The 19,882-nt window shown below is 39.3% G+C and overlaps 4 protein-coding genes across 6 annotated transcripts; 3 read left to right on the forward strand and 1 right to left on the reverse strand.

Moving 5' to 3' along the window:
• The first annotated feature begins 4,416 nt into the window (after positions 1 to 4,416).
• LOC4351049 (acyl-CoA-binding domain-containing protein 6-like) lies at positions 4,417 to 10,097 on the forward strand. 2 transcript variants are annotated; one of them, XM_015761742.3, is made up of 16 exons: positions 4,417 to 4,548; positions 5,003 to 5,124; positions 5,705 to 5,780; positions 5,879 to 6,055; positions 6,183 to 6,260; positions 6,356 to 6,460; positions 6,649 to 6,715; positions 6,826 to 6,887; positions 6,978 to 7,117; positions 7,324 to 7,450; positions 7,524 to 7,638; positions 7,827 to 7,915; positions 8,306 to 8,389; positions 8,568 to 9,335; positions 9,409 to 9,468; positions 9,803 to 10,097. In XM_015761742.3, the coding sequence occupies exons 2-16, from the start codon at positions 5,078 to 5,080 to the stop codon at positions 9,881 to 9,883; spliced, it is 2,076 nt and encodes a 691-aa protein (XP_015617228.1). In that variant the 5' UTR covers positions 4,417 to 4,548; positions 5,003 to 5,077; the 3' UTR covers positions 9,884 to 10,097. The 2 variants fall into 2 exon arrangements, with proteins under 2 accessions (XP_015617228.1, XP_015617229.1); XM_015761743.3 differs by having other exon boundaries at positions 5,897 to 6,055.
• Positions 10,098 to 10,456: 359 nt separating this feature from the next.
• On the forward strand, positions 10,457 to 14,807 carry LOC4351050 (peptide chain release factor APG3, chloroplastic). Its single transcript, XM_015761744.3, has 15 exons — positions 10,457 to 10,653; positions 10,787 to 10,843; positions 11,129 to 11,209; positions 11,327 to 11,384; positions 11,495 to 11,598; positions 11,671 to 11,722; positions 11,839 to 11,888; positions 12,741 to 12,806; positions 12,886 to 13,050; positions 13,138 to 13,210; positions 13,321 to 13,453; positions 13,753 to 13,810; positions 14,018 to 14,065; positions 14,200 to 14,283; positions 14,410 to 14,807. Exons 1-15 carry the CDS (start codon positions 10,504 to 10,506, stop codon positions 14,479 to 14,481), a joined length of 1,251 nt encoding a protein of 416 aa, XP_015617230.1. The 5' UTR covers positions 10,457 to 10,503; the 3' UTR covers positions 14,482 to 14,807.
• A 353-nt stretch (positions 14,808 to 15,160) lies between these two features.
• On the reverse strand, positions 15,161 to 17,173 carry LOC4351051 (alkylated DNA repair protein ALKBH8 homolog). 2 transcript variants are annotated; one of them, XM_066305738.1, is made up of 4 exons: positions 16,942 to 17,173; positions 16,438 to 16,466; positions 16,032 to 16,230; positions 15,161 to 15,813 (listed from the first exon to the last, which is right to left on the reverse strand). In XM_066305738.1, the coding sequence occupies exons 1-4, from the start codon at positions 17,162 to 17,164 to the stop codon at positions 15,794 to 15,796; spliced, it is 471 nt and encodes a 156-aa protein (XP_066161835.1). In that variant the 5' UTR covers positions 17,165 to 17,173; the 3' UTR covers positions 15,161 to 15,793. The 2 variants fall into 2 exon arrangements, with proteins under 2 accessions (XP_066161835.1, XP_015617231.1); XM_015761745.3 differs by having other exon boundaries at positions 16,027 to 16,230.
• A 288-nt stretch (positions 17,174 to 17,461) lies between these two features.
• On the forward strand, positions 17,462 to 19,447 carry LOC4351052 (probable small nuclear ribonucleoprotein F). Its single transcript, XM_015761746.3, has 5 exons — positions 17,462 to 17,553; positions 18,285 to 18,372; positions 18,676 to 18,713; positions 18,826 to 18,890; positions 19,229 to 19,447. Exons 1-5 carry the CDS (start codon positions 17,548 to 17,550, stop codon positions 19,290 to 19,292), a joined length of 261 nt encoding a protein of 86 aa, XP_015617232.1. The 5' UTR covers positions 17,462 to 17,547; the 3' UTR covers positions 19,293 to 19,447.
• Positions 19,448 to 19,882: the final 435 nt, after the last annotated feature.

Raw genomic sequence — 19,882 nt, forward strand, 5'->3', positions numbered from 1 at the left:
CAATACCAGTGTACTAGGTACCACCTCAGTACCTTACCTAAGGTAGCTAGGAGGATTGGATAAGGTGGAATCGCAGGATAGCATGGACCTCCCCACGAAATTGACGATGCGTACTAAATCTCTCAAGATTTTAGTTATCACGTGACTGCTAGGAGCAACGGAAACTCATGGGGTAGTAGCCCTCATCAAAAGTTATAATTTCTCAATGTGATGTACTACACGTACTATATCAATGTGTGTGTATGTGTGTGCGTATACCGCATATTGCAGAATACAAATAATGGCTAATCTTCACTTCTTCTGTTATGATAAAATAATGAGAAAAGAAGCTAAACCATAAGTCTTTGACTTTTTTTTTCAAACTCCTTTAAGTTTAACAAAGTTTAATAACATCTACAATACTAAATTAATTTTATTAAATTTAACATTGAATATATTTTAACAATATGTTTGTTTTGTATTGAAAATATTTCTATTTTTCCTACAAAGTTGATCAAATCTAAATAATTTTGGCTAAGGAAAAAAATCAAACGACTTATAATGCGAAATGGAGGGAATACTTGTTAACATGTAAATCAATATTTTAAAAATGAACTTAATAAATATCCCGGAACAATAGGAAGCAATATATACGATAGAAAATAGTTTTTTTATTAAAAAAATATTTCGAAGCGTGAAGCAAATAATTCGGACACTTCGAACTACCTGTTCCTAACGAGGAGTCAATTCCGACAAATCAACTCCAGATTAAGAGTTGAAAGGGACAATCATCAATGCTCGACATGCCCTACAATTATTAGGTCCTAATTAAACATGAGATTATTCCAAATTGAACCTAATCATTGCCTCAGCCCGGCCTGGCCCATCAGCCATGTTCAGGTCCATATCAAAACATATTTGAAGAGCCCACAAACATGATGATACATATGCCCATGCATGTCTGCATTGCCCTAGCAGAAAATTCACCTAGATCACCTGGTTTCCCAAGGAGAAAACACAATGAGACAAAATGGGCCGTTTGATTTGGGATCAACGGTGAGATATGGTCCACCACATGTCTGACCAAGCAAGAGAGCATCTTTGTCACCAGTAGTAGTTCTGTTCCTTGCTGTACCTATCCCTGTTGGTCCTTGCATTGTGTCTCTCACAGCATCTTTTGTGGGCATCCATTTAATTTGTTGGGTGATGGATGTTGGATTCATTAAAACTATCAAGTTTGTGTGAAACTCTGAAACTTCTAGTTGCATGCAGAAGTATGCCAAAAAGTGCTTGGTTTCACAAAGTATAATTGGGTGTCATGTACTTGGGGATTCCTGTAGCATGCCTGTATAGGAATCATTCAAGAGATAGGTGCTTGCTGAATGTATAGAGATTTTGGAAGAACACATTTCTCCAATACAGTTAACACTGATAGTTTAAATTGCACAGAACATGGCATCGTGAACGACTCATCTGTAACGGAGGTTTGCGGCCCGTCACAAAGACACTCACCTGTGACGGGCCGAGAAACGATCCATTGAAGATTGGGCGTCACGATCGCTATAGCACTGTATTTCCTTAAAAAGAAAATATTATACAATATTTGGAGAACTAATTTTAGGGGGTGTTTGGTTGATTGCTTCACTTGCCACGCCACACTTCAGTCATGCCACAGTTTTTAGTCGTGTGTTTGTTTCAATGCCACAGTTGTGTCATGCCACACTTTTCTACCCTTAGGTCCCACATGTCATACTCAGATAACTAGAGCTAACATTGCCACACTTGTGGCTAACTATTTCTTGGCCATACTTTTGCCACATGCCACAACTTGCCTAAGCTTAGTTATGGCAAGCTTAGACATCAACCAAACAACCCCTTAGTACCCCAATAGCAAATAAATTTGACTAGAGAGTAGTATGTTTGATTGCTCAGAGTTTCTTACAATTATGATATTAATATAATATTGCATCCTTGGGGTGCAGTTACACTTTAGTCCTTTGGTTTGTGCCAAAAATATTTTAGTCCTTTGGTTTGTGCCAAAAATATATAAAAAAACTGTAGGGTTTGAATCCTATAGAAAAATGTCCTATGCAGTCATTTGGGGCACATGATTGATGCATCAAAGACCTTATGAAATTCGTATGTAATAGCACAAGACAAAGATACTATAGAGAGGAGAGTTAGCATAAAAACTTTCCTTCGGATAAACGGCTGTTCTTGCAACTTTTTTCCTTATAATTCTTTGTGTATCACTTATTTTATTTTTTTATGTTCCTAAGTTGTCTTAATCTTACATCGCAAAAGGGGGCATAAGAATGCTACCCGCTAGTAAACGGTGGACATGGGTACCAAAAACATTATCATCCAATTACAAGAGAAACTTTTAGCAATTTCTGTGTAAATAATCCGATAAAATTTCCTTGTAACCTCCACGAATTTGCTATTACTTTAAAGAGAAACTTTTAGCAATTTCTGTGTAAATAATCTGATAAAATTTCCTTGTAACCACTATAAATTTGCTACTTCCTCCGTTTCATAATGTAAGTCATTTTAGCATTTTCCACATTCATATTGATGTTAATGAATCTAGATAATATATATGTCTAGATGCATTAACATCATATAAATGTAAAAAATAATAGAATGACTTATACTGTGAACCGGAGGGAGTACTACTTTACAAACTGATATGTATGACATTTTTCTCAGAGAGATTTCATACCATGAAATTTTTAGCAAAGCATGAGAATTCACATGTGACTAGTGGCACAGAAGATCCTGCGCGTGCATATGATTATGGTACAGCTCCTGACTTAGTGCATGGTCAGATGGGATTTAATGCGGCTGTCGGAACCTGCTGCCATCGCCCATCGCTACGCTCCAAGATCTATGCTGTACATCAAACCAAGTGAAGTTGAGTAAAAAAAAAGAAATGAAAAATACTCCTAAAAAATGGTTTCTCAACAAAGGCAAATGAAAATGGGCCAAAAAAATTATACTAGCCTAATTTTACTAAGCAATGTCCTCCTATACCTGTCAAGATATCAGTACTCTATTCGTTTTACAATGTAAGTTATTCTATCATTTCTTACAATCACCTGTCAAGATATTAGAAGTTGAGTAATGAATCTAGACATTTTTAGTGTTATATTATAAAACGAAGGAAGCAGTATTTTTTAGATTATTTTTAGTGTTTATTATTGCTCCAATGTGAGGAGAGCATAGTAGAAAGAAAAAGATATAATTCAATGTGAGTAGTACTACTGTACTACTGTATGCGTCTTTCCAGTGTATTTTCCGTGCAAATTTGGTCCAAAATGTCAGAAGCAGTGATTGAGGCAGGCTTTCTCACAACGGGTTCTGTAACGACTGAAAGTAATCAGGCATGCACCACATGCCCATGTCTCAAGGAAAATCATAATACAGCCTAAAAATAACAGATGCCACTAGCCACTACTTAGATATATATATTACTTATTTTTTTATCTACCTCAAAAGGACAGCCAAAAAAATCATAAATTAAACAAACCATATTTACTGGGTCAATAGTTGCATAGATAGAAGTAGCAGATAGTACTACTAGTAGTAGCATCATTGGCTTCTCTATAATCATCAAGGATGACAAGGAGCATTTGCACCTTCAGATTTGCATTTTTTTTTACCTTTTTTTTGTTTCTGTTGGGCTTATTTTGTGAACATCTGACCCTAGCCCCTGGGGAAAAAAAACAATTGTTAGTTTCCTAGCTCCAACTATGACATGGCAAAAATGGTTCATTTGTGAGACTATTTTGTTATCTGCATTTTAGTATAAATGTTTTATCCTCAAATAAATAGAAAAAAATGCAACTCAACAGGCCCATGGTCTTGAGAAAATTCAGAGAAAGAATATACTAGAAATCCGAGAAAAAAAGAAAAATAATTGGAGCACCTGTTTTGGAACATATTTTTGCGTAGGTTGAGTCAGTTTGTTTACTTGATTAACATGATAAATTAAGTTTGAAGAAAAAAAACTTTACAAATAGCTTGGAATCAGTGCAGTAGAAGAATTTTTCTGAGGAATTGTATATTTACGAGCTTGGAGTAAATAATCCATGGTAAAATATAAAATAATTTAAAAGCTTAAAAGAACATGGCCTCCAGTAAAACACCACGCCTCCTGCAAATATCTGGAGAAAAAGCAAATAAACTGCAAAGCAAAGGTAAATCCATCTCGTAATTCATGCATGATGAACACAGTAAAGTGAATCACCTTTTCCATGGCTGCTGCTGCTGTTCTCATCACACAAAACGCCATGCCTCCTGTAAAACTTTCCACACAGTTGCAGGTCGAGTTCAGAGGCTTCTTTCTCTTTCATCCCTCTCACTCCGAGAAGTCAATGTCACTGTTGCTGCCGCCTCTTGCCTCAGTACAGTAGAGTGTAGCTACCACACTACACTGCCTCACATTTACTACACCTCTAGCTCCCTCTCCTCTCCTCTTCTCTTCTCTTCCATAGCTGGTGCAATTTATGTTCTTGGCAGTGTGACCGCTCTTGCTTGCTTGCTACTGCTGCTGCTCCGATCCAAGAAGTAGGGCAAGTTTGTTTGTGTTCTCTTTGATCCTTTTTTTTTTATCTTTGTTTTTCATACTTTGATGTGTCTGTCTGCTTCTTTGGCTCGTGGCAATGGTGCTTTGCTTTTTGAGAAGCTAAAACAAATGTACCCGTGTTCTTGTTCTTGGTCTGAGTCTGACTAGTGGGAAGGTGGTGTTCTTGATTTCTTTTTTCCAGGTTATTTTTTTGCGTTGTTTATTGAGATTTGTTGGTTCCCTGAGCGCAACATTTCTGTCGTTTCTTGGCCTGAAAATCTTCGAAATGTTTGATGCCTTCCTGTTCTTGCTCAAGTTCCAAAGGCCAGCATCTTTTTTTTAACTGAAAGATTTGTCTTTTCCCCCCTTTTCATCGACATGATTTGTTGAGCCCAATCCCAACTGCTCCACTAACCCTATTTGTTTAAACTTTTTTCCCCACTTCTGTGTTTGCAGGAGAGAAGAGATTGTGCTAGTAGGGTTTAGTTTAGTCATTCCTGTTTTGGGTAAATTGGATTTGAAGAGGACGCAATGCCGAAGATGTTTGGTTTCTCTCGTCGACGGATGAAGCTTGGAAGGTGAAACCTACTTCTTTCCTTCGATTTGGCCCAGAAATTTGGTCCCTTTTTTTTTATCTGCTCATATCCATTTGTGTTCTTCCTAAACCTGGCTAGGTATTGGTTTCTTTGGTTATTGTTCATAGTTTTTTTTTTCCTTTTCGATAATGGTTTTTGTTCATGGGACATGGGTACAGAGCCATATCCTGCATTTGAGGAGATGGCTCAGTTAGTTTTCCTGATTCGATTTATAAATTTGACCATTTAGATGATTTAATTCGTTATGTACGAAAGGGATTGAGCTTGTTATCTTAACAGAAGAGAGAGAGCATTTTTATTTGGTAAGTTTTCGTTGGTAGATATGAGATTGAAATGTCTGGATTGAGAAAACTCGGTCTTTTTCCTTTTGCGGAGTTGAAAAATACGTGGTTTTAAAACTGGCGAACTCCCCTGCAAATATCTGAGAGATTTTGGTAAACCTAGCCTTACTCTGCATTTCTGCAGTGTTACATTTTGCTACTGTAGATAATAAGTCAGTTTTTCCTAGTTATTCATCCTTCTGTTTCAATCACCTGTAAAAATGTTTTTATGATTTCTACAGGTTGAAGGGTCATTTGCATGATCCTTTTCATGGCTCCCGGAGTCCTGCTCGGACAAAGCGGTCCAGTCACCCCAATGTAAGCTTTTATGGCCTGAAAGAAATGTACATTTTGCCTTGTTTCTGGTTCTGTTGTATTTTGAATTTTTGATGCAGTAGTATTTAAATGGTTATTAGTTTTCACGCTTTGTCCAGGGAGAAGACCAAGTGACCACATCAGTGAGCGGCCGAGCTGACGACCTTGCTTGGCGCTGCTCATCTGATACTTTTGATCTCAATGGCCGCGCATTTGAGAACTCCGAGAATTGGGCAGTGTTGTCAACAGAAGGGGACAAGCCGATTCCTCGTTTTGATGTAAACAACTTTCTTAAAACTCTGATTTGTGCATCAGGAGAAAAACAAATACAGTGATGTTCTTATCAATAATCAGTTTCTATTCTGAATCCTTTGTATCGCTTTCGTCTGATTTTCGTTTAAACAGCATGCAGCAGCCATGGTAGGAAGCAAAATGGTGGTCTTTGGTGGAGATTCTGGCCATCATTTGCTGGATGATACAAAGGTAATCAGTTTTATGTTTCTTAAGGTTCTCATCTGTTAATGTTGCATGGCAATTTTGGGAGAAGTTCATGATCTGGTATTTTATATATCCTTCAGATATTGAGCTTAGACAAGCTTACATGGGATTCGGTGGCTCCCAAAATCCGTGTATCACAAGGTGGACATGCTCCAAAGTTTCGACCATGCAAAGGCCATAGCCTGGTATAATTCTTGAAGCTCATTGTTCTCTCACTAGTCACTACTCATGTCCTTGCATTTATTTATAATCAGGATTATCAGTTGATGTATGACCTATTGTTCTGATTTTACTGGAATTGAATTCTCATAGCCTCCTTGTCAAAGTAGTAGATGTAACTACGACACAAAGTACTTGCTTTTTGAAATTTTAGGTTCCATGGGGGAAGAATGTCATTCTTGTTGGAGGGAAAACTGATCCACCTTCTGACCGGATATCAGGTTAGACAGCACTGTTAGATTCTCAAAAGAATGTGAATTTTCTTTTGGTCAGATGCTTTACTTTCCAATTTGCAGTAGAAATATTCGTAACTTCATTTCTTTTATTGCAGTCTGGTCCTTCAATACTGAAACTGATCTCTGGTCGTATATAGAAGTCAAGGGTGATATCCCGGTAAGGTGGTGCTTATTTCAGGATTGATATATACACTGCCTAATTTTCATGCAAAATGATAAGAAATTGTCCCCTGATTACTTATGTCAGGTGGCTCGAAGTGGCCATACAGTGATTAGAGCAGGTCCTGTTTTAATTCTCTTTGGAGGTGAGGATGGAAAAGGGAAGAAACTACATGACCTTCATATGTTTGACCTGAAATCTTCAACATGGCTTCCTTTGAATTATAAGTGAGTCATCCTTGTCTAGAAGTAGAACTCAGAAATATGCATATCAATAGAGACTAAAGAAAGTTTTTTCAGTTGATCATTAGGCTTATTATCTGAAAATCAACTCAATGCAGCAGTTCCTGCACTGTGGCACTGAATTTCCTCAATGTTCGAATTATTCTTGTGCTTATCATTTTCTCTTATTGATTATAAGTCCACTGTTCTAGAGGTGCTGGACCTTCTCCAAGATCCAATCATGTGGCTGCTCTGTATGATGATAGAATTCTATTGATCTTTGGAGGCCAATCAAAATCCAAAACACTCAATGATGTTCATGCTCTAGACTTCGAAACGGTAATTTCTATCGGGTTTCCTTGTAGGTTTTTCTTGTTGATGCGCTTACTGAAAAAACCATTCTTCTTGTTAGATGGTATGGTCGAGAGTGAAAACCCATGGCCATCATCCATCACCTCGAGCTGGTTGCTGCGGAGCTCTCTGTGGCACTAAATGGTATATCGCAGGGGGTGGAAGCAAGAAAAAGCGTAAGTTTAAACATTATGTACTAATTCATGTACTAGTCTATAATATGACAGATAAATGGTTCAGTCAGTCCTAAAAAAAAGATGGCTCAGTTCTGTTTCTGACCCAGAAGTATGCATTTGCTGAAAGATCGCATCTTTTGCGACTGTGGCCCATGGGTCATTTTAATGAGAAGTTTTCTTTCTCTCAGGTCATCCGGAAACTTGGGTTTTTGACATTCTGGAATCCAAGTGGTCTGTTTGTGTAGTACCTCCTAGTTCCTCAATTACCACAAAGAAAGTAAGTTAAAAATTCATTCATGACTTAGTTCCATGTAAGTGATCCGTGACTCCACGAGTAGTACCAATCTTACAGTAAGACTGCAAGGTGGATATTGTGTACTTAAGGAACAGCTGTCCTGAGAATTTAGATAAATGAATACTAGGTTCCTTGAAATTTATGATGGCTATTGTCTAGAGTTGAAGGCAGAAGTCACTAGGTAAACAAAGATAACGTAGTTCTTTCCCATTTAATTTATACTGAAAATAATGAAAAAGAAGACTGTCTTTAGCTTCTCTGGTGATTATGGAGCAGAAATAAGAGAAATCAAGTCATATTCAACTTCATGTTTATTTCTGTGTTATCATTTTTGCTCTGTTGCTGAATGATTGATGATGCAACTCATGGCAGGGATTCAGCATGGTTCCGTTGTACTACAGGGACAAGATTGTTCTTGTTGCTTTCGGAGGAAACAAAAAGGAACCATCTGATAAGGTGAAAGAGCTGAACTTCCCAACCAATATAACAACAATTCTTGGTGTCTGGACTTCATTTTCTGATATTTTCTGAAACGATAATTCTCTTCTTATTCATATTTTGCGGAGGTGCATTTGAAACATTAATATAACCAGGTTCACCAGTCCTTAACCAAATTTGTTTTGCACTTTTGAAGGTCGAAGTACTAGTGGTACTGCAAAACGAGCACTGCTTCAGCTGGCGGTCTGCCCCTGATGTAGAACCTTTACTGTATGAGGACTCACCTCCAAGCTCAAAGGAACTTTCTGATCACCTGAACAACAATTGTGCTCCTCTGTACTCTACTGGATCTGTAGCAAGGCATAGCCTTGCCACCACTGTGGAGAGCTCGTCTGGGCGGAAATCGCTCCCTGATTCGCTGCTACAGCAACCTAATCTTGGCAGTTCATCACTCCGCAGACAGTTCCGTCAGGAGGAGGAATGCAGCCTAGCCCACAAACTGCAGAAACCAATTGATGATGACAGATACAAGGATGTTGATGACTGTTCCGAGCTACCCTCGGTCACAAATCAAAAGCAGCGCAATGATATATATCAGTCTCCAGATGCTGATGCTAAAGCGAAGAGGGTGGGCAGAAGTTCATCGGACATTAACCATCAGTATGACACCAAAATAGCAAACCTGATCAGGAGGAACATGGCATTGGAAGAGCAACTTTCAGCGGCAATGGCAAGCAAAGATGAAGCGGAGAAGAACCTCTCTTTGGTCATCGACAGCAAGGAGGAGCTAGAGAAGAGGTTGTCTGAGAAGGACAGGGAGGTCGAGACGCTGAAGGAGAAGGTGACAGGATTAGAGCTGGCGCAAGAAGAATCAAACAGCCTCTCAAACACCGTCCATGCTGACAATGTGCGCCTCGAACGCGAGGTGGCGTTCTTGAAGGCTGTCATGGATGAAACCCAGAAGGCAAGATAGATAACCTTCCTATCATCTCTTCATCAGCCACTTTTGGCACTGACTGAGTTCTGTTCATTCACAGGAGCTTCACTCTACTCGCGGAGTTTTAGCAGGAGAACGCTCGAGGGCCTTCCAGCTCCAGGTAAATGGTGAAAGTGTTCAATCTTTCAGGTTCTTTTTTTTTTTCTGGTTAATACAAGATTGACAGCATGAGTTACCCCATCTCTCATGGCCTGTCAATAACTCAATATATGTGCCCTGTTGCCCTGTTTGATTTAGATTATTGAACAGATTATTGCCATGAATTATTGATTTGATTATAGAGATAAATTAAATAAATAGCATAAAATATGCAGTAGAAGAAAGTTTTTTGAGAAAACATATTTTCTGAAGCTGGAGCAAATAATCAATTTCAATAATTTGTGTTGCATCTGTGACTGTCCATGTAACTGACTTTGTTGATATTGCTTTGCCAGGTTGAAGTGTTCCATCTGAAGCAAAGGCTGCAAACAATGGAAGGAAGATCCCCAACACCAAGGAAACCTCAGAATCTGTAGGGGTGCAGACTGCACAAGCCAAGTGTACAGTTGCCATGAGTTTGTTGTATCCTCTGTTGTAAATTAATTCCTGAGCCTATTTTTCCATGGAGACATGTTATGTAACCATAAGTTTTGGTCCATCCATGAAGAATGTTTATGTGACAATACCTGAGCTCTGAGTTTGTAACTCAGCAGAAGATGTTAATTATTAAAGACCCAAATTGATACTCTCCATCTATGTTCATCTACCAGTCTTGGAAGGAAATTAAATTCATTTTCGCAGGGTACAGTTTTTGTGGAATGTGATTTTAGTTAGTAGATGAGGTGCTAGTAACACAAAACCAAGCTGCTTCAATTTTTTTTATGAAAAATAATACATGAAATAAATATTGTGTTGCATGACCAAATTTTCTTCCTACAAAGGTGTAAACAAAAGTCAGAGATTTGTATTGACATATCTGGTCCCTGTACAGACACTTAGCAAGTCTGACATGTGGGGCCCACCATAATGGACGGTGCCTACGGCGGTGCACGAATCTCAAAGCAGAGAGCCAACCAGCTAACATGATGCTTGTGTGCTCAATCAATTCTATCCCCAGCTGCTACTGCTCCTCTTCTCATCGCCACGCTACCTCTCAATGGAGGCCTTCCTCGCCGGCTTCCGGGCGCCGCGGCCGCGGGTCCCGGCCGTCTCCGCCGCCGCCCGGAGCCTCCCTCCCAACACCTCCTTCTTCTCCGGCGGAAGGCGGCGCAGGAGGCTTCTTTCCTCATCGGTGGTCTGCATGGCGGTAAGCACAGCCAATCTTGTTGGTTTTACCCGTTAAAAATTTGCACCGTTCTTACCTGAAATGGAGGATTGATTGTGTGATGGAAGAGAACTTATGAGTGTTCTTCTAATCTTTTTTGCTTTGTCACTGGTAGGAGCCCTATCTCATAGCAAAGTTGGATTCTGCAGAGAAGGCTTGGAAGGAAATGTCGGTATGGCTTTCTGTTCAATTCCCAGCTTTCTTTCTTTTTTTTTTTGAATAATAATAATTTTTTTGGATAAGATCATAAGAAATGACCCAATGTATTTGTCTGCTCCTTTTTTTGAAGTTATTAAATGGTGGAGAATTACTTTTAGAATTAAGTTCGGTCCCCCCTTGAAACTACTATACTGATGATGTCATGCTTGCATAGTGATATGGAAATTTTTCCATTTTTATTCACTTTCTTTATTGATTTACTGAACATGTTCATTTGATAAGTGATTATCCACTTCAGGTTAGATTGGCTGATCCTGATATAGTTTCGGATCCCAGCGAGTACCAAAAACTTGCACAATCAGTTGCTGAACTAGATCAGGTATCTGACATAATTCCAGCAGCATTTGCTCTTGGTTACTTGTAGTAACTTGTAGGATGCCTCATGCCTGCTTCTTTTTCCCCATTTGTTTCATCACTTTTTTGTGAAATTATTCAGGTTGTGAGTACGTACAGGCAGTTTAAGGACTGTGAGAAGCAAATTGAAGAAACAAAAGGTTAGCATGCTATAGTGCTTCTTCTTTTTAGAACTATGCATAGTGTTTCTTATGCCACCCTGGGATTAAGTGCTAGATTCTCACAAACTGTGTATGTGCTGATATGATAGTTTTGCAAAAAGAGAATGAAGATGACCCAGATATGGCAGAGATGATTGATTCAGAGATGGAGTCTCTATCTAACCAGCTTGAAGAGCTTGAGGAAAAACTGAAGGTGTGTGTGAAATAGATATTGCGTGTTAGACATGTTGAGATGATTCTCATTGCTCTTGTTGTTTCATGTTAGTTACTACTGCTTCCCAATGATCCTCTTGATGCACGCAACATCTTACTTGAAGGTACATCTCAATTTTGCCCTGTCTTTTGGCCATATTTATTTGAGAAATAACAGTGGTGTTTCTTTACAATTTCAAACCCGTGTTTTGGAACTGAGACTATGTTTTTGCCATTTCAGTAAGAGCAGGTGCTGGTGGTGATGAAGCTGGAATTTGGGCTGGTGACCTTGTAGGTAGATAAGACTGTACAAATTGAGTATGATTTAGCAACTGAGAAAGGATAGCTGTTTTGGTTTAGTCTAAGCAATAGAATATTAAGTCTTGCTGAAAAGAATTTGATTTATGGGATTTGTGTTAAATAGCCTAGCAGTTAATATGTCAACTAATGAGCAAGATAAGGTTTTCTTTTCGCAATATAATCATGAGAAAATTCCCTATCTAGCATAAAAAAAAGTTGCTCTTCCCTCTATAGCACCCAAACTTCAAAAGTTCCCTATCTAGTCACTTCTAAAATTTTCCTTCCCTATGTAGCACTTCCGTTAGTTTTTACACTTGACGGTGTTAACCAGCGGGAGAAAAGACGGTTTTGCCCTTCTTTAGTTTTCAGACTTGCCCGTACATGATCGTTGGTATTTTAGACGTGCTTTCTCTTGATTTAACGTAGCACTGCAAATATAACATGTCAATCCACTCTTTTGAAAAATAATAATAATTATCCTCCTGTGGTTTCACTTGCCATTAATTAACTTAAGTAATTAATAACGAACATCATGTACAGGCAAGTCTGAAAACTAAAGAAGGGCAAAACCGTCTTTTCTCCCGCTAGTTAACATCGTCAAGTGTAAAAACTAACATAAGTGCTACATAGGGAAGGGAAATTTTAGAAGTGCCTGGATAGGGAACTTTTTAAGTTTAGGTGCTATAGAGGGAAGAGCAACTTTTTTTGATGCTAGATAGGGAATTTTCTCATCATTTGTGTTCATTATACTTTAGAAGCTATATTTTCGATACCTGCATGCATCATGTGTACAGTTTTATTCACATAATTTGGCAGCTAAGCATGTCAATGACTATTTTATAGGTGCGTATGTATCAAAAATACTGTGAGCGCAACTCCTGGAAGTTCAAACCAGTTTCCAGCTCAGAAGTATGCTTTTGCATCCTGGACCTTAACCTTAACCTGAGGCTTAAATAACAACATGCTGCTCACTAGTCGAATCTTTTAGGCAGAAAAGGGTGGGTTCAAGACATATGTGATGGAGGTGAAGGGCAAACAAGTCTACAGTAAACTGAAGTTTGAGTCAGGTGTACACCGTGTTCAGCGCGTTCCTCAGACAGAGACTATGGGCCGTGTTCACACATCAACAGCAACTGTAGCTATTATGCCAGAGGTGAGCTATTAGATGTCAGTTTTTTTTTTTTGTCAATATCTTTTCTTTCTTTGGAAGCTTTTTGATATTGTTTTGATGGCATCACAGGCTGATGAAGTTGATGTGGTTATCGATCCGAAAGATATTGAACTCAAAACTGCAAGATCTGGTGGAGCTGGAGGTAATATCACTTACTATTGTTCTAACAAGAGTACTGTATTCTTTTTCTCTGAATGTCTTGTAACAGCCGAGTCTAACCTCAAATGTCCTCCAAAATATCACTTGTTGCAGGGCAGAATGTTAACAAGGTGGAAACTGCTGTTGATCTTATTCACAAACCTACGGGAATTCGGATATTCTGTACAGAAGAAAGGTCACAACTCCAAAATAGAGAACGCGCATTCCAATTGTTGAGAGCAAAGCTGTAAGTTTCTATTTTTTAGTTTCTATTGTTATTTTGTAGCCTTCAAAACTTTGTTTTTCTATTTTCCATAATCTATATGCAGCCTGTCATTTCAGTATTCTGCCCATAAACATGTTCTTTATAAGCCCATCGTTGCGTTGTTGGTTCTAGCTATCTGGAAAGAAATGCTAAATACAGTAAACTTATATTTGGTCTCCAGGCTTGTTGGTATTTAGATGATAGATTGTAGTTTAATAGCAGCAGGTATCCTTGTGAACCCTTATTTTATGTCTGATATATCTCTCGCATAAACATTACAGTTACGAGATAAAATTACGGGAGCAGCAGGAATCTATAAGAAACCAGAGGAAACTGCAGGTAAATTATCAGTTTTACCTAGGATCAGCGTACAAAGGTTTAAACTGTTACATTCGATTGAAAGTACACCAAAAATATGTATTTAGTTGTAGATGATAAACCTTTTAGATTCAATGTAAATGGCATTTCTCCTTTACATGGCAATGAAGCATATACTATACTATTTTTCCTCTGTTGGTTTTTACTAATATTTGGTGGCTATTGAAGGTTGGAACTGGTGCTCGTTCTGAGAAGATAAGGACGTACAATTATAAGGTACCAGCAGAGCTTTTCATCTGATGGTCTGCTGTCATAAGAATTCATGGCATTGGCATTGGCATTTGTGTAGTCAGTGTTTTGGCATATTTTTGGCTAATCTGGAGTATGAAATATTTCACATTTTCCTACAGGACAACAGAGTGACAGATCACCGGTTGAAGATGAACTTTGAACTCACTGGTTTCCTCATGGGAGATATCGAGTCGGCTGTGCAGGTAAACTACATATACAAAGATGCAAATCGTGCAACATGTAACTACTATAATAAAAGAAAAGATGAAGTTCATGGCACAGAAATTCCACCTCTCATGTTAGTTCTTTTGTTGCTGAAACATTTGCAGTCCTGTTCTTCAATGGAGCAGAAGGAACTCCTGGAGGAGATGGCCACATCTGTGGGCGCAGCGAAGGTATGATCAGCGCGATCGATCTGTCTGCAGTCCTCCTTCCACCTGAGTACCAGACCATCAGATAGAAATCATCCAATGGACATTGTGTTGAAACGGGTGGTGATCAATGGACAAATGTACATGAAGAAATCCGAAGATACATATACATATGCTTCCGTTGCTCATGAGCATGACTAATGTCAGAAAACACACTGATGCATTTTCAGTTCCTCTTACAGTTACAAATTTTGAGTAGTTGGATATATGCAATGTGTACATCTCAACAGTTGCATAGCTACAATATGCATTATGCACAATTCAACCTGTTAATAGATGGGAATGAATTATGGTGATTTGTCAATGTGTTCAATTGAAATGAATGTGTTAAATGATGGGTAGCATTGTCTTGCTTGTGCTATGAGATTGCTTGCTGGCGCCCTCTAAAACCAAGTCCTACAAACTTCACTGTGGAACCTGATGGACATGACTTGTGCTGAATTCTCAATGTGTTCAATTGAAATGAATGTGTGAAATGAAAAGTAACATGCAGTTCATTGTTTAATTGTCCCAGTTTGAGTACTATAGCAAAAACACCTCCATTACTGATGCGGTAATAGGCAGCGAACATTGGCATCCAGCATCACAAGAACCTTGAGCACAACACAAAATAATCAGAGAAGCATCATTAAATGAAACTCCAACATCATTCTCAAAGATGCCAACCATTTAGGTGCCCATTTTTTTTTTTAGATCAAAGGCTTTCGCCCAGCTTTACTAACAAAGCATAAAGGTTGTTCGATACAGGCAGAAAACAAAAACAGCAGGAAGAAATAAAACGATGTTGGGGTTTCCAACTTAACCAGAAGTACAAAAATCTGATCACAAGCTAACAGAGACACCTAACCATTTAGGTGCCCAAATTTGATCATAATCTCGTAAGCATCAACATCTCAAAAAGAAGGTGAACTCTATGACAGTAAAGATGGCTCGGAACAAAAAAACTGGAGAAATTTCCTGACAACTGTTCTGCTGGTATTAGTTTGGTGATGGAAGGAGCTTCCTCAGTGTAATTGAAGTTCTTATCTGCTGCTCAAGCTCCCTGCCACCCCATTGCTGAGCACCTGGCTTGCGGTTTATCTCATGTTTCCATAAGTATCTCGCGTCGCCTGACATGAGAACAAGGGACCCTGGGTTCAGGTAGACAGGGATCTTTGTAGGTTCAGCATGCACACTCTCCAGTGTCTCACAGATAGGAACTTCTTGTTCTGCCCGACTGAAGTGCATCACGCATGGTGACTCAAGGGAGACTATCGCGATTCCATCATCAAAGCGCATCAGATCAACATGAGCACAGATGCCCTAGATTGCAAGACGAATTATCACGTTAATGGAGGAATGAAAAAGAAGGCATCTGTTTATTTAGTTCATATTGGTTTGTGATACGAGTTACTATGTTGTTTTTAGCAGGTTTAGTGGCTAAACTAGTCAGTATGAGAAAGCTACAATCTTTTGTCATATGCTTGAAGCTGAACATGATACTCCATATTATTCAGAACATAAATAGTCCCGCACCTCACCTGGCTCGTATCTGTTTGCGATCATTTGGTCAAAAAGCGGTTTCCTCCACAGCAAATCTGATGGTAAAGGACATGCATCTTCGTCCTCATTTTTCAACTCCAAACCACAACCAACACGGACATCACCAAAACAAATAGCCTCATGGATAAGCGCAGAAAGCTCAACAGCCCATGAAGGAAGATCACCAAATCTCATTGCCTGAGAGAAAAAAAAGGATGAACAAAATTTCATGTTTCTCAAAGGATAACTAGAATTCCAACAGTATAAACAAGTGATGTGCGTTTCTTCACGTCTGCAGATAATAACAGTGTTATAGTCTGAACTAGTTTATCTAGCAAACATATCTTCTGGACTGTGCAAACACATTAGGCAGATGTTCGAACAATTAGAAGAACAAAAACTTACTTGGTTGCGTGCATCGCTGAACCATCCTTCTGAAAAACACAAATAGGCACCACAGTTAATTTGACTCATCAACAAACAATAAGTTAATCTGCTGAGAAGTAACAAGCTAGAGCTAATTCTTCCCCCCCTGCAACATTGCATTCAATTGGTGAATGCACAATAGAACATCAAGAAATAAAGCTCACACCTATGAGTCTATGACCTCAAACCACACATATAGCTAAGAAAATTGATCAAAGTACATCATCAGAACAGTCCACTTAGGTGTAGTTCAGATGGTTAACAAAACTCAGAATTTGCAATGTCATTCATATGAAGAACGAATCACTCTAAGCTGTAGCTAATAAGGTAGTAGAATAACTTACAATTTTGCATTGACTTTTGTTGGATAATGGAAGGTGAGACTAAACTGAAACCCATTACATAGCTGCAAGAAACCCAATCTTTCTTTACCCAAAAGGAAGAACACAGGAGATCTATCTCAATCAACCCACGTGGCCTCACCTCGCCGGATCGCCGTGAGTAGGCGCGACTGCTCGTCGGCGGAGAGGAAGGCGGCGCAGAGCCATAGCCCCCTCACCCCCTCCACCGCCTCCCACCTCCACTGCTCCCGGCCCGCCCCGCCAACGGGAAGGTCGTCGGCCTCGCTGTCCGATGAGTCGCCGAATACCTCCCGGAGCGCCGCCGCCCGCCGGCGAAGCTCGTCGTCGTCAGCGGCGGCCGCCATGGTGGCTTCGCTTCTTTGGCCAGCAGTTGCGCATCCATTTATAATACGTCTCCTACTGGAGGTTACGTAAACTCAGAATTCCGCCTCTTCCGCCGTACGGCCAACGGGCCAAGCAAAGAGTCCAATGGGCCGAGAAGAAAATGATCCAGCAATCCGGGCACAAATGAGGCCCAAACTACGGAGCTGGGCCGTGCAGGTCTTAAATGGGCTGTGATTTCTCACAGAAATTGTGAAAGCCCATGAGAGACGCTGGATGGCAAATTCGTAAATATATCTCGTAAACTAAAACCCTACACCACCACCAACCCCTCGCTCTCCCACTCATCTCGTCGGCGGCGGCGGCGGAGCGGAGGAGCACGGCGAGCTAGCTGCTCTACCTTGGAATGGCGGTAATACCCTCTAATCTCTCCCTCTCTCGCTCTCGATATTTCGTCGCGTGATTTGGTGTCGGCTGTTCCGGTAGTTTCTGGTTCGCGTGGTAGATCGCTGTAGGCTGAAATGTAATAAGGGGCATAATAATTCAGCTCAATATTGTGATAAATAGTTGAAGAAATCGACAAACTCGCCGCTTTACATCAGGATTGGCTGAGCTTTGACTAGAATTGGAGCTTGAGAAATTAGCTAATATATAGGGCTTTTTTTTTTTTTTGCGGGGAGCTAATATATAGGGCTTTAACATAGTCAAACAAAGTCAGCAGTGTGTTTTTATACTGCATGGTATACTTAATCCGGAAGAAATTTGGCTTGATACGGACATTGCATACTGTGCTTGATTATTTAGTCCTTTTTTTTTCCTTCTGATTTTCTTGATGGTGAATTGGTGATTATTCAATTGTATTCAGTTCCAAGTGGTGCCTCCGCGTATTTAGTATCTTTACGCCATGTTGTTGATGTCTTGTTTAATTGAGCCCAATGTTGTTGATAGCTTGATATTGTGCCATCCAATGAAATAATGAAAATAGGAATATTGTGCTGTGCATGCTATTCCTGTGTTCCATGCTGGCAAACTGCCATGCGCATACAATGTACACATTGAATTTGCTTGTAACAGATGGAATTTCGTTCTTTTTATACATCTTTCCTGTTCTGCTCTTAATGGATGGATTGTTTCTTAATGCAGACTGTTCCAGTTAACCCAAAACCTTTCTTGAACAACCTGACAGGGAAGCCTGTCATTGTCAAACTTAAGTGGGGTATGGAATACAAAGGTAATCTATACTTTTACCTTTCACTTCTTCTTCACTTATTACATGCTTAAGCCAGTGCTTGAAAATTTCAGAATGAAATCTCTGAGATTTCAGGAAATCCATATTTGCCCATTTTGTGCATGAAATTTCTTCTTGCCATAGATAATTAACTTCATGGCACGTATCAATACCATCCACTTTCACTGGTTTTACAATGGAATTGCAATGGAAATCATGTATTAAAATGGGTCCTCTTGTTGTAATTTAGTTTTCAGATTTTGCCTCACCATTGATTATGCTGATGGTAATTTTTTACTCTTTAAGGATACCTTGTTTCTGTGGACTCTTATATGAATCTGCAGGTATTGTTTTGTGCTTTATTTCAGTTAAATTCGTTCACCATCTACCCTTTAATATGAATCAACATGCCATATTCATTTGCTGTAATTTACTCGTGTCCCCTACTGCTTTCAGCTGGCTAATACAGAGGAGTATATTGATGGACAATTCTCTGGAAACCTGGGAGAGATACTGATTAGGTAACTCGACCTATGATCCTGGACCTGATTCATGTGTAGTTATCACTGGTACTTTTGTACTTACAGAGTTACAGTGATAACTGATAACCTGTTGCCTGCTTGCACGCTATCACCCTGTTTTCCAATCTGACTGATAATATGAAGAGATAGTATGATAGATTTAAACAAAAACATTTGAGTCCATGACAAGCAGCAGCCTTTACAACTTTGAAGGGGGAAAAATGTGGATTAACTTGTTATTGTTCTTTGCTTTTAAAGAAATCTTTTGCTGATCAAACTGTTGCACATACCATATTCCTTTGTCCAACGTGTACTTATTTGTTTTGTTCGACCTACAGGTGCAACAATGTTCTGTATCTCCGAGGCGTTCCAGAGGATGCCGAGATAGAGGATGCAGAATGAGATAACCTGGACCTATGCGCAGATCGATTTGTGTAATATGCAGCTGACATGAACAATTTAAGTGTCATGTAAAATTGATGCACAGATTCCTTGTTGACCTGGATCTTAACTATGGTCATGATATGGTTATATTAGGCATTGAAACTGATTTCATATTGACTAGTGTCATTGCTCAAATGTGTGAGAGATCATATTTCGTGAGATAATATACCATTTGCCTGTCGAGATGGATGACGAACTGAACATAATAATCGTTAGCCAAATCAGATGAAGTTTATGTAAATTTAGCATCCTGAAAGAATGTTTGCAAATTGACAAGATTTCTTCGTGTATATGAAGATCATAAGTTCATAGAGCCTTCTTGCATCAACTCTTTTACCTGAGGATATTACCATGCTTCTGAGACATTGCACATTTTTCATGTCACTGTGGCATTGTAACTTTGTAGCACAACATAACCAAGAAGTGGATTCTTGTGAATGCAGATCATATGTTCATGGGGAAAATCCAAATAAACCCCTAATCTCCCCCTACAACTTAATTTCATATAAAACACTCTACAAGTCAATTTTCTTTTCAACCTCCTGCCT

The sequence above is a fragment of the Oryza sativa genome, chromosome 11 (genome assembly GCF_034140825.1).
Source record: "Oryza sativa Japonica Group chromosome 11, ASM3414082v1".
In the NCBI taxonomy this organism is placed as follows: Eukaryota; Viridiplantae; Streptophyta; class Magnoliopsida; order Poales; family Poaceae; genus Oryza; species Oryza sativa.